The sequence below is a fragment of the Balearica regulorum genome, chromosome 2 (genome assembly GCF_011004875.1).
Source record: "Balearica regulorum gibbericeps isolate bBalReg1 chromosome 2, bBalReg1.pri, whole genome shotgun sequence".
NCBI lineage: Eukaryota > Metazoa > Chordata > Aves > Gruiformes > Gruidae > Balearica > Balearica regulorum.
Window position 1 is genome coordinate 72,754,235 of NC_046185.1, and position 16,376 is coordinate 72,770,610.

General features: G+C 36.4%; 1 protein-coding gene across 2 annotated transcripts in view; it reads left to right on the plus strand.

Annotated features, from left to right (window-relative positions):
* The window catches only part of TMEM245 (transmembrane protein 245), a 95,788-nt gene extending 79,669 nt beyond the window's left edge, over positions 1 to 16,119 (plus strand). For both annotated transcript variants that reach the window (XM_075744693.1, XM_075744694.1), the window contains 4 exons: positions 3,086 to 3,186; positions 5,016 to 5,190; positions 7,813 to 8,007; positions 9,012 to 16,119. In XM_075744693.1, coding sequence (XP_075600808.1) covers positions 3,086 to 3,186; positions 5,016 to 5,190; positions 7,813 to 8,007; positions 9,012 to 9,057 — 517 coding nt within the window. In that variant the 3' untranslated portion in view covers positions 9,058 to 16,119. The remainder of the gene's footprint in view (positions 1 to 3,085; positions 3,187 to 5,015; positions 5,191 to 7,812; positions 8,008 to 9,011) is intronic.
* The last annotated feature ends 257 nt before the right edge of the window (positions 16,120 to 16,376 follow it).

Genomic DNA, 16,376 nt, shown 5'->3' on the forward strand with positions numbered 1-16,376 from the left:
TAGTTACCATAATAAGACTGTCTTCCCTTCTTTTGTACTCTCTGTGGGAAAATCTAAAATGACTGCTTGTTCCTGTAGTTGTAGATGGATATTTTAATTTCAAGTGAAGTTGATACTTCTGATACTTGCCCCAATCCAGAGGCCTGCCTTGCAACCTGTATACTGAAATGTAGTTTTGCGGCATACTTACAGAAGTTGTTAAGACCTTGTTAATTTTACCACAGTACAGAAAACATCTTTATGGGAAAAATAAGGAGATACTTCAAGGACACTTTTAAAATATTTTTGACAACTGAGATGTATTTGTGCCACAGTTCCTGTTTGATTGATAGGAAAAATATTTACTCGAAGATATAGCATGTTGCAATCTGGGTTCTCACAGATGCTATTAAGTATGTAGATTTAATGCTTCCTTCAGACAAATTGTTCTGGATATGTGGCAGGGTTTTTTTTCTTTTTGGTTTTGTTTTGGAAGGACCTGGCAAATTACATTAAAAAAAGTTGAAAACATTGTGTCACCAGTGAAGAGTTTCAGAAATTGTGAGATACCTTCTTTATAGTGCAAATGGATTTCTATGGGACAGGTCTAAGATTTAAAAGACCAACAAGACTGAGGAAGTTGTCTTCACAAAAGCATAAGGGTATAGTGGGAACAAATGTATCTTTAGGGCAACCAGGAGAAGTGATGGGGGGTTTTTGTTGCACCCTCATCATCATTGCAGTAGAGATAGCGCTTCATCTCTCCAGCTGCCTGGAGGCTTCCAGTGCCAAAGACCCTGTTGTAATTTTTCATGTTCTAAATTCTGAAAATCCTACCACAGATAATTTGCACGGATGGATTAAAGTGGTATTTAGCCTTCTGGTTTTTTAAGCTATCCTTAAATAAAATGTTGATAGATTATTTTCCCCCCTTTTTGTATGATGTTTATACTTGATGGTTGACAGAATCAGTTTCAATTAATAAACAGGTTCTTGTTACAAAAATATTATGCTGCTTTGATAACCTCAGAAAGAGCAGACATGAATTAAATGTCACAGAAAATGCAGAAAATTATGACTTTTGAGTAGCTAATGTATGAAAACATCTTGAGTTCTTAATACAAACTCACATTTAGCATTCTTACTGCGGCTTTGGCTTTTGAGGTCTTCTCTCTTCCTTGCCAATTTTTTTTTATGCCAGAAGGTTAATTTGCTTATAACTAAACTATAGGTGAGTGTTTATTTCACAGTTCAAAATCTGTAGATGCTACACATTTTAGTCTGTGATTTCCCATTTTAATATTATAGAAGTTTATCTAAACTGCAAAGTATTCAGGCTGTTTTCACTGAGGCCACCACATATTTGTAAATATTCCTTCCCCTCCTTCACGCACCACATAAATATTTATCTGTCAAAGGTTGGATTTGTTCTTTCAGGTCATTCTTTAAAGCTTGTTTTTTCCATATTTTCCCTTTCCCTCTTTTTGGGGGGAAAATGGTTGACAACAGCTGCTCCTAGTTAATCTGTTAAGAGAATCTCACATTTTGAACAACAGTGTTGATGTGTGAGGTTTATTATGCACTCATAACTTCCAGTGGGTGAATTTTAAATGAGATAATTTTGGTTCAGCAGTCATTTGGGAATCTATGCATGCCTTTAGGTGGGAAAGGAGGGCAAAAATATGCAAACTGCCCATGGAAATAATAATGAGGATAGTGCCCAAAGAAGCAAAAACTGGGAGTCTTGGAATTCTTGCTGGTAGTACAGAAGAGAAGACTCTACCTACTAGTTCAATAGCAGAGAAGGTTTCTTTTTTAGAAGGCTTTATCAACTCAACAGGGGAAAGAAACTGTGCTCTTAGAGGCTTTAGTACCAGAAAGGACCATTTTCTGTGCAGACTGGGTTCTCTTCCAAGTGCAATTAAAGCCTTCCCACTAATCTGGCTCCATGATTTCTGTTCCATGTCTTCCTGTCCTCTCTGCCTTCCTGCCAGAGTTCCCAAAACTGCAAAGACACAAGCAGCATAACTGCAAGCATGAAATGTAAAGTCATGGGAAGTTAACCTCAGCAAACTTTGCAATTGTCTTTGCTAAGGGAGTGTGCACGCCACCACTTTTGCAATGATGTAACTGGTAGGACTGCTCTGAGGAGAGGAACTCAGGGACAGTTTGGTTACTTTGATCCAAGCTAAAATAATAGTTAGAGGAAACTTCATGCCTTTCTCAAGTTAGGGTGAAAAACTGGCATAATACAATGGTGAAATATACCCATTTTAGAGTATAATTTTTGTGACTATAGTCCTAAGGCACAGGTTTTCAGTTCAGTTATAGAACGCTCCACATGTGTAAGTGTGCTAGCGCTGTAAAAATGATAGAGCACTTAGCTGCCTGTTTGCTGTCTCATGAATCTGTGGTCACACTTAAGGGAGGAGAACTTTGTTTTGTGGCCAGCATGTTGGATGTAGATTCAGCAGGATTGAATTAGATTACCAGACTTTCTATTTGTTTTTCAGTAATGTAACCTAGTAAGCAAACTAAAAGCTAGTAATATAAAGATATTGAGGCTAAAATCCAGTAATGAGTCTGAAGTGCTCAATTATTTTCATCCAGAAAGCCATGTAAGTATGTAGGAAAGAAAGAGTTTAATCAGCCTATTTCACTTCACAGACCAGCGGTTTTAATCCAATGAGAATAAGCAGGTATAGAAATGTAAGCAGGTAAAGAAAATGAACAAACAAAAGTGGAAAAGGGCAAAGAAAAACTATTTTGTGCATAGAATATTACTGCTTCTTGTAGATAAAAGGTTATTTTTGACAGAGGATGTGGTCTGATGCTTGAGCAGTTTCTTTCAAGGAGTTTATTGTGGAACCCATTGTCCAGTAAAGAACAAGCTGGGGATTTTGTGTCTAAATGCCTTAAATGACCGATGTGAAGGATGCTTACTCTTTTCATAGGGAACAAATGCATAAAGGGTCCAGTGTTACGTTTTGAGTTATTTGTGGCACTAACAGGTTTGCAGTTTTTCAAAGCAGCTTGCGTATATCTTTATAGTTCCCAGAATCCTATTGCCTATAAAATTTAACAAGAGTTTCTTTGATTGTTTTAGAGGTGTATTTGATGCTTCCCTCAAAATGGCTGGGTTCTATGGACTCTACACTTGGCTGACTCACACTATATTTGGGATTAACATAGTCTTCATACCATCTGGTAAGACTTTGAACAATTATAATCTATTTATAGATAATATTGCATAATTATTTATTGTACAAGATCAGTAGGATTAAATGTTCCTGATAAGATTAGTCTTGAGGTTCTTTTTAGAAAACATTAAATCAGAAGCTGGCAACTATCAGAATTATTATTGCATAGGCAACCTTAATATGGTTGATTTGTGCAAGTATCTTAAGACGGTTTCTAATTACAGGATTGGCTACTCTTTTGTCATAACACCTGAGTCTATTGATGAACTCAGTATATGGTATGAACTTAATGAGTACCTAGTCAGATTTTTTTTTCTTTATTCCCTGTTCAATATGTAACCTCATTTTTATTTCCTGTTTATTGTTCAAACCCCATGATTAAATACTGTGACAAGTTTAATACTTCTGTGATATGCACAGTGGTTCCAAAGAACTTCTTAGCATTGATTTTTTTCTTCCAAGTTTAAATTAAACTACCATAGATCTAATTATTCCATGAAGACTGTACAGCTTTTCATAGCTCGTATTTTCAAAATCCTTAGTTCCACCTGTGAATGTATGTAGCATTGCTGATAACTGGCCATGGGCAGGGTGGAGAGAAGTCCCTGATTGCTGTCTTACCTTTGAGCCTTGCCTTTTTCTGTTTTCACATTCCCTGCCTGCTATTTTACTTCTCCTGTCTGTTTCTTTTGCTGGATGTAATTCTTTCTCCCTTCTATTTAGTCCAAGTCTTTCCAGGTTTTAACCTCATTCTGCCTGCCTTGGCTTTTGTTTCTTCCATAGTTGACAGGTGCTGATTTTTCAAGATGCCTAAATGCAGGAAGATGTGGTATCATGAAAACGCATGATAGAGGCATGCGTCTTATTCTCGGTACTGTTGCCTGACTGTATTTCCAGCCTCTACTTTTCTGTTATTATTTAATCTTAGCTTCGGAAGTGGCTGAACAGTTTTCACTGAAAAATAATCTCCTCTGTTCCTCTTTTGCCTCTCTTCCCCTAATAATAAGAATAGTAATAGTAATTAAAAAAAGTTTGTACCTTCATGTACAAGGGAACAAAAGGGGAAGCTGTAAAGCAACAAAAACCCAATGTAATAGGAAATGGCTGTATTGTAAGGAGCAGCTACCTTAAAGGCATTGGTTGTGTTAGACATGCTTAGAAGATAATCATTCTTTTTCTTTAAACTACATGCAAACTCTTGAAAGTTTTTGCTTCCTGGTTAATGAGACCAAAAAAGAGAAAAAAAACATAATTATTTTTTATATTGTGTTCATTCCCATTGCATTAAATTAGAATGAAAGCAGTACTGCATCACTTTAGATTACAGCAGGTATTTGTATAATCAGAAGGGTGTATCCCTGTGTGTACATGGTGCATACAGAAATACATCAGTCACGGATTTTATATTTGCCTGGTTTCTCACAGTACTACGTACATTAGTATGGTTCACTACAGGAGATCGGTAAGTTACAGTGGGACTTATGTTTGTATACTTTCTTGCACACAGTTGCTAATTTGTAGTGATGTAAAAGTTTCAAATGTGCGTGATTGGTATAACTTTAAATTTTCTGACTTGGTGCCTCTTTTGGAAGTAACTCCTTATGACTGACAGTTGGTGAAGCTTTTCTGTATGGGAAATAGTGTAATTTCCTTTTTTTCCTAAACCACAGCTATAAAACACCAAGGGCCCTATGTGGCACTTCTTCAGTGTCTTATTTGCAACAGTTGACAGAAGTGGGACTACCAGTGTGGCAAAAGTGTCAGAATTTAACTGTAAATAAAGTTTGAAATATGTTTCTCTGGTCTTTTTCTCACCTCTGCTTCTGTGTGCTCTAGCATTAGCAGCAATCCTTGGAGCAGTGCCATTTCTGGGGACATACTGGGCAGCCATCCCTGCAGTCCTGGATTTGTGGCTTGTGCAAGGACAGGGATGCAAAGCCATTTTGCTCTTGGTTTTTCACCTCTTGCCAACCTATTTTGTAGATACAGCAATTTATTCAGATATATCAGGGTAAGTACATTGAAGACTTTTTAAAGTTAGTATTGTAAAAATGCTTAACTGTCATAGACACTTTAAACTTATTTTTCTGCTGCATGCAGAACAGTATGTTCAAGCATACCTCATAGAAAGAAGTCTTACTGGCCTAAGTGCGTTTACGTTCCCAGGCTTCTTTTCTGTGAACTTTGTCACTTCAGAGGGCTTGAACTCGTTCTCAAAGTCAGCAAAATCAACTGTTTGGTTGCTAAAGTAATTCTAAGAATGACTTTGCTATTTACCTAATTACTGACTAAAGACGTGAAGCATTTTCCTTTACATCACCTGATGCCACATGACACTACAGAACAAACAAGAAATCGATGAGCTAGTTAGGGACCTGAAAAAAAGAATTTTTCAGAATGGACTGTGAGAATTTTGAGGACTTTTTGAAGCTGGCCTTTGGTTGTGTCATCGTACCCCACTGTAAAAATCTATTGATTATGGATTGATCTTTAAATGTGTTGAGACAGAGGAAATAGCAAAACTGGAGATAGGCTTCTACTGAGACAGTGGCCGGTGCTGTTTTCTTGTTGTGGGAGGGAGGCACAGATTTCTTGGCAAATCTTGCTAGGTGTTTGGCTGCCTCTGTTTACTTGAAATCTCTCCTGGTTTTAGCTTTGAGTTTGTACACAAACTCCAAACTACGGAGACAAAGTCAACGTCTGCAGTTGTATCTGGAGTGCAACTGAAATGTCCACCGATATTTTCTGCTGCTAAAATATCTAGTGAATCCTTTTACGCAGTTCAGATTAGAAGATAAAGCAGCACTGTTTAACAGAGCTGGCAAAGATACGAACTGTCAAGTTTCGTATGTGCAAGACGTGTTCACAGTCATGTACAATATAGATATAAGGCAGTACTCCTCTAGTCACTGCTTCAGTCTTGATCATCAGAAACAGTCCTAGCAAACTGTTTGCATTGAGAACTTCATGGTCCAGGCTACATGCTCGTACTAGTCCCTTATTTATGCTGATTTTTATTATAATTAATGTAGAATAAGGACATTAAGTGTTTCAGTTCGGTGCTAAGTTAGAAAGTAGTATTTTTGTTCACCAAATAGAATTACACTGAACAGAGCAAACCTAATGATAATATGCACAATATTAGTAATAAATTTCATAGACTGTGGCACTAGTTATTGTGCGTGAATTAAAGCTAACAGGTAAACTATAATGAAATTAGGAATTTTTTCCAACAATAAATCATGGATAAATTTAAGGCTAGTAGCTATTTAACCAGCCAATAATTCTTCCACTTACTAGAATACATTTTTTGACTGTAGGGGATGCAGGCTCTGTTTACTGTCCAGAAAATATATGTGGCAGGAATAGATTTTCTGACAATGGAGTAAAATTGTGTTCTTCCCATTAAATAGAACAGTAAGCATCATGCTGTCTTGCAGATTAGATTAAATCTATTTGAAATAGCTATAATTAGGTTATGCAGGGTTTTCTAAATGCATTACATTTATACTGTAGTCCTATTTCATCAGGTCATCTGTTGTTTAATTTAGCAAACTAACCAGAAGAGCATTTAAACTGATGCAAATGCTGAAAAAAATTATTTGAAGTTTTTAAAGGTTTAGAAGTGAACATGTGTCTGCAGTTGGAGAAACATGAAACTTTAAGGTCAAGTCTGTCCCCTCAAAAACAACCTGGCCCTACCAGTAGGTTTAATTTGATCTAGGTAATAATGATTGAGGTGTATATGATGTAATAGGTCATGTTTCATGGTCTCATTCCGCATATGGTTGTGATGAAGACTGCCTGAAAATTGGGTGCTAAATTTCAGATGTAACTTTTCCTATATAATTCCATATTACCATCATTATTTTAGCTATAAAGATTAAGCATGATGAACAAGTTTTGTGTAAGTGCTGTTGATAGGATTTGTGTTGTGCATCTGAACTGAAACATGGAAAAGAAAAACGGCATGGCTTACTTGCTGACATAATAGCTCTTATCAAAAGCTCCATTTTCCCCAACTTTCCAGTAAATATTATTCTGTTCATAAAAATCTGGTTTTGCTTTTCATCTAAAAACATTAAAAGCTAATGATAACAAACACTGAATCTGAGGGGTGGTTTTGTAACAAAATGAGACTTTCTTTAAACATGGCTGTTTATTTAAAGAATATATGCTAACTATTCTTTGAAAGATGCAATGCAAGTTGCTATCATCATGTAAATTAATGTCTTTGCTCAGGGGCGCTCATGTTGCTAGTTGTCTTAAAATTAAAAATTCTTGACAATAAAGCATGAACATTCTTTGCGATCAATCATCTTTCTGTTTTCACAATGAAAATGTTTTTGCCATTGACTCCTTCAGACATTCTTCAGCGTATGTCTATAAAGTAGCTACTCTGTTGTGGATATTATTATATGCTATAAAACATTGTTTGATCTGTTGTGCAAATGTAGCACAGAATACAACTTGGAATATTTGTGCAGTAATTCAAACAGCGGTTTATAGTGTAAATATGGGTATTTATAGCTAGCTATGCCATTTTCTAAGCTTAATAAAACATTTCATAATTGATAGTATTGTTGTTTGTTGTTCTTAATTCGATTTTATTCTGCTTGTGCCGTAATTCCAGAGGTGGTCATCCTTACCTGACAGGTCTTGCAGTCGCTGGTGGAGCATATTACCTGGGACTGGAAGGAGCCATCATAGGACCGATTCTACTTTGTATACTTGTGGTTGCCTCCAACATATATAGTGCCATGTTGGTGAGTCCAACAAATTCAGTGCCCACTCCATCACAAGCAGCGTGGCCATTACAGATTTACCGGTAAGTTATAAATGTCTTACATGTATGCATTATATTTTTACATGGATCAGTGTATGTACACGTAGGTATAGAGAATGTGTGCATGACTTTTATATATGAGTGTGCATACACATCTACACATGTATTGAAGTATTTGGAGAGGATTCAGCTATCCTGTATTCTAGAAATAAAAATTGTGATAAAGTATTCACCGGAACTTGAAATGTGTGTTTAATGTCTCTCAGCTTCTTCCAGAAGAGTCTTTCAGAAAATTCATTGATAATGCCTTTGTATCCTATAATACATATGTTGTCATTGTGCTAGGAGATGATTTAAGATCCTTTTTTCTGTGTAAAACTATTATTTGTGGATATCTAATAGTCAGTGTTCATTGTTCTTAATAAGAGACCTGCCTGCAAATAATGCATTTGTATATGTTACTGTACAACACTGCAAAACGTAAATAAACATACTTGAATTTAAAAAATGAGACAACATTAGATGCCATTTTCCCATTAAAAGTATGATCTTGATTAATATCTTTATTGAAGTTACCAAGCATGGAATATAGAAATGTATCTTTAAACTGTACAGTTAAGAAATGGGACGAATAAGCTCCTAATTGAATACTTAATTAGAGTTGGAAATCGTATCGTGAAGTTATTAATGACAGTAGCCATTTTAATGTCTCTACTGTCTTGTTCAATTACATAGGTTAGCTCATCATACATATATCCTAGAGAGGATTATGTGCTTGTCAGAAATAATCCTTTGCTTCATTTATATGAATAACGTCATCTTTCATGTGGATAACTTAGGAGAAAAACCACTAATTGGACATGTCCATAGTCTCTGACCTGTAGAAGTTATGTTCCAAGACTTTCCATATACTCAACAGAGCTTCCCACAGTACACACAAAAATCTGCATGTGTGTTTGATTCCTGTGTAATTTGTAGGAAACTAGATAGTTGTAATCACTCAACAGATTTGAGTCTTACTTTTTTTTCCCCCTCTTGTCCCCCAGGTCATCTAGAGAGAGTCCTGAAGAGATGAAAATGGCTGCAGAGTGATGAAGATGCTGTGCTGAACCTATTCAACACGAGAGAATCGCTGTCTTCTGTCTTGAGTTCACAACAGCCATGGCCTTCTGTACCTTTCCAGCTGTGCCTAGGGGCAGCTCACAGGGAAGCATAGCTTGGGTGTTAGGAGAAACAACTTCTCGAACATCTGCTGGCCTTACGTTATTGTGCACTTTGCCTCTTCAAGAGAGAATGTCTGCTTCCCATGGCTTTGCATACTAACAGACAGTTCAACTGCCTTGTTGAAGACCTTGAAGACCTTTTCTCTTCATAAAAAGAATACTTAAGAGGACAGGTATATCCACTGGAGTCATTAACTCATCTGCTGAAATGACTAACTCGGCTTCTATTTATTGGGTTATTTGTGTTATTAAATTGCAGTAGCTTTAAAGAAACCTAATTCCAAAATATTTATTCTCAGTTAATCTGATAGCAAAAAAGGTGTAAACCACTCATTGTTAAGTGAAAGTAGAATATAATTATTTGCTGCTCCTTAAAAGTATTTCTTTTGAGGCTTCGACCATCATCTGTAACTGATAATAACACTTAAGTATTGTCCTCTTATATGCACTGAAATTTAACGTTGTTGGAGACTGGTATTTCTAATATCTTCCTGAAGTCAGTAGACATGCAAATTGTTAAATGTGGGGTTTCCTCATATTAAATTAGGAGGACTTGTTTAAATAGTTTAAATCTTGCCCTCATTTCCAGTGAAATCTGATAGTATTTTGCTGCTTACTCATTATCCCAGTGGAGTCATCTTGTCAGCTAAATTTAATGAAGGGCTTTAAGTGTTTTCGGGCAGAGGTAATGCATGATTGTCCTGTCTGCTTCCAGTAACAGGAAGAAGTTGAATGGGGATTGTTTAATGTTGGTTTTCAAATGCTGTGGCTGAGTCCAATTAACTGTTCAAACAAATTCAAGTTTATTTCCAGAGAGGAAGGGGAAAGAGCATGGATTTTGGTTTGGTTTAGTTTAGTTTGGGTTTTTTGCCATGTAAGGCTCTGGCCAAATATTTTAATAAGATATATCTTATATATTAAGATATATCTTAAGAATAAACAGAGTTTTAAAATTCCTGAAATGGTGTGTTGCCTAGGTCACAGCACCAAACTCCTCTAGTGCTTTTCTTCCATATGTAATTTTGCTTAAGTTGCAGCTGTGGTGACATTTAAGGCCTTTTGTATTGATTGTTGAAATATTTTGGCACACTGGATCTTTATAAATGGATCCTTTTTTTAATAGGAAGTGGGGGTTTTTGTAGATATTTCATACTTGAACAGCTTTTCCACAAATACAGTGAGGCCCCGAATACAAAGTAGCAGAGGCACATGCTTAACCAAAGAACCACCTTTCAGTTTCTAGTAATTTGTCTTGAATTTCTTTCAGAGCTGGATTGATAATGAGTTATACAAAATACAGGCATGCCTTGCATTTATTGTTGATGGTAATGCAACTGTTGGAACAAAAATCTGTTCTTATCTAGGGATAAGGATATCTACAATTTGTGTACAAACAGCTCTTGGTAATATAGACGTTTGTTTTACTCAAGTTGCAGAAGTACTGATAGATTTGGACGACTCTTATTTTCATGGTATTGCATACATTTTTACATTGTTTATAAAAATACATTGCCATAGAAAGTGATTGGAAAGTACTCTCATACTTACTAAGCAAGAAAGTCCTGCTGTCGGTTTGCAATAAACAGGCTGCTTATTAAGACACAAATACCCTACTCCTCAGATTCTCAAAATTAGCTGCTGCAATTTTACTGATGAAATTTTATGCTTAAACGAGGGGTTTTGAGTATGCCACTTTTCCACTTGCAAACTTGCAGGTATGTCTTTGGGGGACAGAATCAGGCTTAATTTAGTGGTTTGACTCAAGTTCATTGAAATACAGAAACATCCCATTTAATATTTTAAATTCTGAAAGACTTGCACATCCATTCCAACTAACTGAATGGGAAGGATGTATTGCTTGAAGTACGCAACTGTCCTGTGGTTTTATTTCCTTGGTTTTGTGGCTCACTTCAAATCTTTAATGAAACACATTTTTACAATTGTTGTTGGCTAGGGTGGAGGATGACAAAGAACCTGAGGCCGTCCCTAAGTATTCCTGCAACACTCTCACCAGCTTGAATGAGACCACCGTGATACTTGGGAAACGTCTTTATTATATTACTTTTTTTAGTTCACGGTTTTGCACTGAAATGTTGTGTTCTCATTATAGCTTCTTGTAGACAGCATTTAAAGAAGATTACTAGCAAGAAATATGCATCCTTAATGTATTTCCAGTTTTCTCTTGTTCCTCTTTGCTCACTGGTCAAGACATTTCTATTGTCCACATTTGCTATCCCAGTTATTTCTGAGACAATCTTTCAGATTCCTATGGTGCTTAACATAGTCATTTTAAAGAGTCATTGTAAAGCATTATTTTGTTTGTTTTTAAGTTTTCCTCTTCTCCCTCCCCCTTCACCTGACTTCCTTAGATCAAAGAAGGGTCTCTGCTGTGAAGGTTAAAATGGTATTTCAGACAGTTATCTTCAATAGTGGCAAATCAGTAAAATCAGCTGAGAAGGTACATCATTGCTATTTTGAAATGTTCCTTTCCCAACGTGAAGAGAGATCGTTTTGTATAGAGAATTCATATCTGATATAGTCTTGTTAGTTTGCCCTCCTTTGAAATGAAGCTTCATATTGATGCTTCCTGTTTGAAATTTAGCTAAGACTTGCCATGAAGAACCAGCCGTAGTACAGTCTTTCTCAGTAAATGTAGTTTAAGAAGTTCATGCTATGTGCCATGCCTAATTGAGGAACCAATTGTATAGTTCCGTGGCAGTACAGTAACAGTATACTGCCAAAAAGAAAGGAAAAAAAAGAAACAAAATCTCCAATAATACCTTCTCAGAATATGAAATATTCACTGAATTTTGCCATGGTTTAAAAAAAAACAACACCAAAACAGACAACAAAACACCACCGTATGAAAAAGTGTACCTTGATTATTTAGGGTTTGTCTTTAGTAACTGTCTAACTACCAGTAGAAATAGAAGAACTTGTCCTTGCATATTTAACAATCTATATTCTTTTCTGAAAAAACATAGCCTCTTTAAGAACAGTTTAGTTAGATCAATCTCACATTAATATGAAAACAGTCAAACTGGTCGTTTTGGCTTCTGGTCATTGCAATGTACCAGTTCCTGGTTATATTGCCTCAGCTGCAAAAGCCAGCAGCAGTTTGCAGCAGTGGGATAAGCTTTTAGATAGCTTGTGGGTTTCAAAACAAAACAAAAAAAAAGGTGGAGGGGAACTCTTCATGCACCCTTTTCTGGAGTGGCATTAAACTAGTTTTCTTAGGAGACACCATCTTTTTCATAATACTTACAGGCAAGGAGTTGATGGTCTTTAACTTTACTGTGAACAGTCATTCCAGGAGCAAGTACGAACTTGTATTTAGTACATTTAGTACTCAGTCTGAACAAAACCAATTTGGAATTCAGAAGGGAATGCTTGTAGTAAACCAAGACAATGTGGTCTCATGGTATTGTAAAACACAACTGTGCTGGGTTTTGTCATTCTCTCCTAGCAAATCAGGCTTGTTGCAAATAAGCGTGGTGTCAAAGGGCTAGTGGTAACTGGTTTTTGCACTAAGTTAGCCCTTCCTCTCCTTCCTGTACCTTAGCTGAACGTTACTGTGCCGTACCAGAGCTAGCAGAAGTGAATGTGTGCCAGTTTACAGCCCAGCATGTTAACTTCAGGTCACTGTAAATACTGGCTTAACTGAGTACACAAAGCAACAAACTGCAATGGATGAGAGTCTGGCACACATTCATTTTGCCAGCCTTACTACAGTATGGTGACTATAAGCACAGATGCACCATGACTGGTTGGGAGCAGTAATGATTTATTTTGAAAGATTGCTTGTAAAAGAAAAAAAAAAGTTTAACATTATAGTCATACATATGAAATTGATACCCACATATCTAATAATGGAGATAGCAGTCAGATATTTCCATGCACAATGGTATGTATTTGCAGGTCATCTAGGGTTTAGGCTTGTCTGATTTCAAGGACTACGTGGCTTCTCTTCAAGACTTTGGGGAGGAAGATATACTTAAGTGTATTTTGTCAGTGATTACTGGATTAGGAACTCCATAATCTGTTTAATCAAACAAAATGAGAAAAAAAACATTGTGTAGGGAAAATTGGTTGCTGTCTCCAGTATTATACACTGTGGGTATCAGTGTAACTTCTGAAATATGTGCATGGCTGAAATGTTAAACATCGCTTCTCAGAAAACCTGAAAAAACAAAACTGGATAAAATTGTTCCCCAGTAAAAGTACCAGCAGAATTGCTATGCTCCTAGCCCCTAGGACTGGTGACAGAATACTGCAAAGAGCACTGCCTTTCCTACAAGTCTGATGATACACCAAGGATGGGAAAATACCATTATTCTACTGAGACTCTATAGCTTTGCATCAGTAGTAGAAGATGCTCCCACAATGGCCTTTATTCAGTCATCGTGTTTCTGTTATATTGGCCTAAGTTTGTCATTGCAGATAGTGCCACCTGTATGGATACTACCTCTGGTACCAGCTACAACTTCCTTCAGAAGGTACTGAAAGCTGTTGGGATTGGAATTAGTATTCATTATGTTTAATAATGGAGGTAGCATTCTTCTAGAGATGCAGTTGTTTGCCTCGAAGTTTGCAGTTTTACAATAGAAAATTGATTTCCCAATTAAATAATCTTTACTGAGTGACAGATGGCATTTCTTAAATCCATGGATGCATCATCTTTATAAATTCTATCCTGGCTTGTATTTCAAAGGGATTATTATTATTATTATTATTACTATTACTACTACTACTACTACTATTATTATTTCTTACACATTTTTGGTGAAGCATACTTTGGCAACTCCCTTATTTCTATTTCTACAAAACTAATTGCCTGAAACTCTTAATAAACATTAGGGAGGCTTGATCTTTAACCTGATACTGTTTATCTGTCACTTCTAGTAAAATACCTTAACACTTTATGGTAAAAATCTCCAAAGTTGCTTTTAAGTGATAAAATTGGAAATTAAAAAAAAAAATAATAAAATTGCAATGTAGAGAATGAACTTGGTATTCTGAAACCAGAAACAATGCCAGAAGTAATGAGCGTGTTCAGGACTCTACATTGGGATTGTAAATGTATGTATTGATATGCAGCATTATATAAATAAGAGCAGTGTCTGTCCTATTCAGACTTTAACTGAAATTTTGTCCTATCTTGTTTTTTAAGATATCTGAGAACAAAATAGTGCCTGTATATAGTGAAAATAAGCAACACTTTCTAAAATTAATGTTTACTTGATAAAGGTTGGGGAAGAGCCAAGCAAATACTGGTACGGTGACTAGAACTGTTTTGTTGTAGTTAATACAAAGTTGGGAAAAGCTGTTCTTCCATCTAGTAATACATTGCTAAGAGATTATTGTTCCTGGAAGTATTTGCACACAATCTACTAAATAGCTGCCAAAATTAATAGGTCGTGAAATACATCTTCAGTTCCCCAGTCTCTTAACCTCTTCCACACCTTGTCTGGTATCTTGTTTTGAACCTAGTTTAGTACATGAAAGTATTGCTTGATCCTCATTTGGGATCGATTCCAGGACGTGAAGGGCATGCTTTGAATGTCCATACTGAAATAGTATGTCCAATTCAGGAAGGAATTGCTAATTGGCAAGTAAATGCATCCTTGATGTGCTCTGCATATGGATGGACTTGGACAAAGATAATTCATGTTGCATTGCATTAGAGATTATTCTTTGAGTATAGCACTATGTGGCAATACCAGAGCTGGGTCTGAGTTAGAAGCAGGGCATATTTGCTTGCAGCAGGATGCATTTGCAAGCTAACAAAGGCAGAGTGAGTGCTCTAGCATCCACGTATATATATGAAGAATTTTCAGCATGATGGTTTTAGAGCGAAAATGTTGATTTCTTTTCCTAGCCTCACTTTTTGCCACTTGACTATTGTATACAATGATCCAATGAGGACCTAAAGTCAAAGTAACTTTTCATGGCATTGGTGTAGAATAAATCTAAGAGGTATCACAAAGCTAAAAAGTAGCCACAGAACAAAAGTTCCTTAAGCTTAAGAACTGACATCCAGGCCATAAGGTTGGAAAAACAAAATCCAAATTTTTTGCCTCCTTTCTGCCAGTCTCAGCCCAAAACTGAAGCCTTTTCAAGAAGTGTCAGTAAAATATTTTTGTGTTGTTTATGACTTACTGGCTGTGTAAATCGATGTTTTCAGTTTCCAGTGTCATCACTGGTATATTCCGCAAGCATACAATTTGTTCAGATTGTGACCTTTAAAAACAAATTTTCTATGCTTCAGTGGTGGTTGGAAACCAACTTTTTATACTGTTAGGTGTTTACCTATATATATTTATATGTTAACTAGTGTTTGATGTTTTGTTCTGAAGACTAGGGAAGGCGGGGGTTTTTTCCCTTTGGTAAATTTCACCAAACCAAATCCAAAGAAACTTTTGACATCGTGTCCTCAGACTGGCTAGCTAGACCTTACTCAAATCTAACAGCAGATCTTTTGCATTACAGAGCGCAGTTTGTTCTAAAGCCTGCATTCCTACCCACAACCTGGGGGGATTTGGAGCAATAACTTCTGTTGTCTGTTGACTCAAATTTTGTCTGTAAATGTACATGTGATACATCTTACGAATGGAACTATGTTCAAAACTAATGTTACCATAGTTGATTTTGGTACACTACCTGGTTTTGCATGTATAATATTGAAAATGTAATCCCTGTGTCCATCTGTGGCAGAACAAAATGTGTGAGTTAAGATTGAGAAGTACTCATGTAGACTGCAGAGGTATTTAAACTAAATAATTTTGATTGTATGCACCAGTCCTCTTCCTAATAAAAAAGGTTTTTGTAGCAGGTTTAAGAAGCTTTTAACTTAATATTGTATTCACACTGCAGTCCTTTGTAAGCACAGAATGGTTAATATATTTTGAAATAAAATGCTGTTAATGTAAAGAAAATGGAGTTTGATTTAAATGGTGGGATCTTTGGAATGAGCCACAAAGGTGGTAGTTAATCTGGTGAAATAACAGGTTTGCTGGAGATGAAGTACAGATACGGCAGCGGATCCGCAGTCCCTGACCATAACTTTCTTTTACTGAGAGAAGCCATACTTTTCCTTTTTTCTTCGCATTTTCTGCACGGTAAGGAAGGACACGTGCCCCAACAGTAACCATGGTTCAGCTGACATCTGGCAACTTGCCACACTGCCTG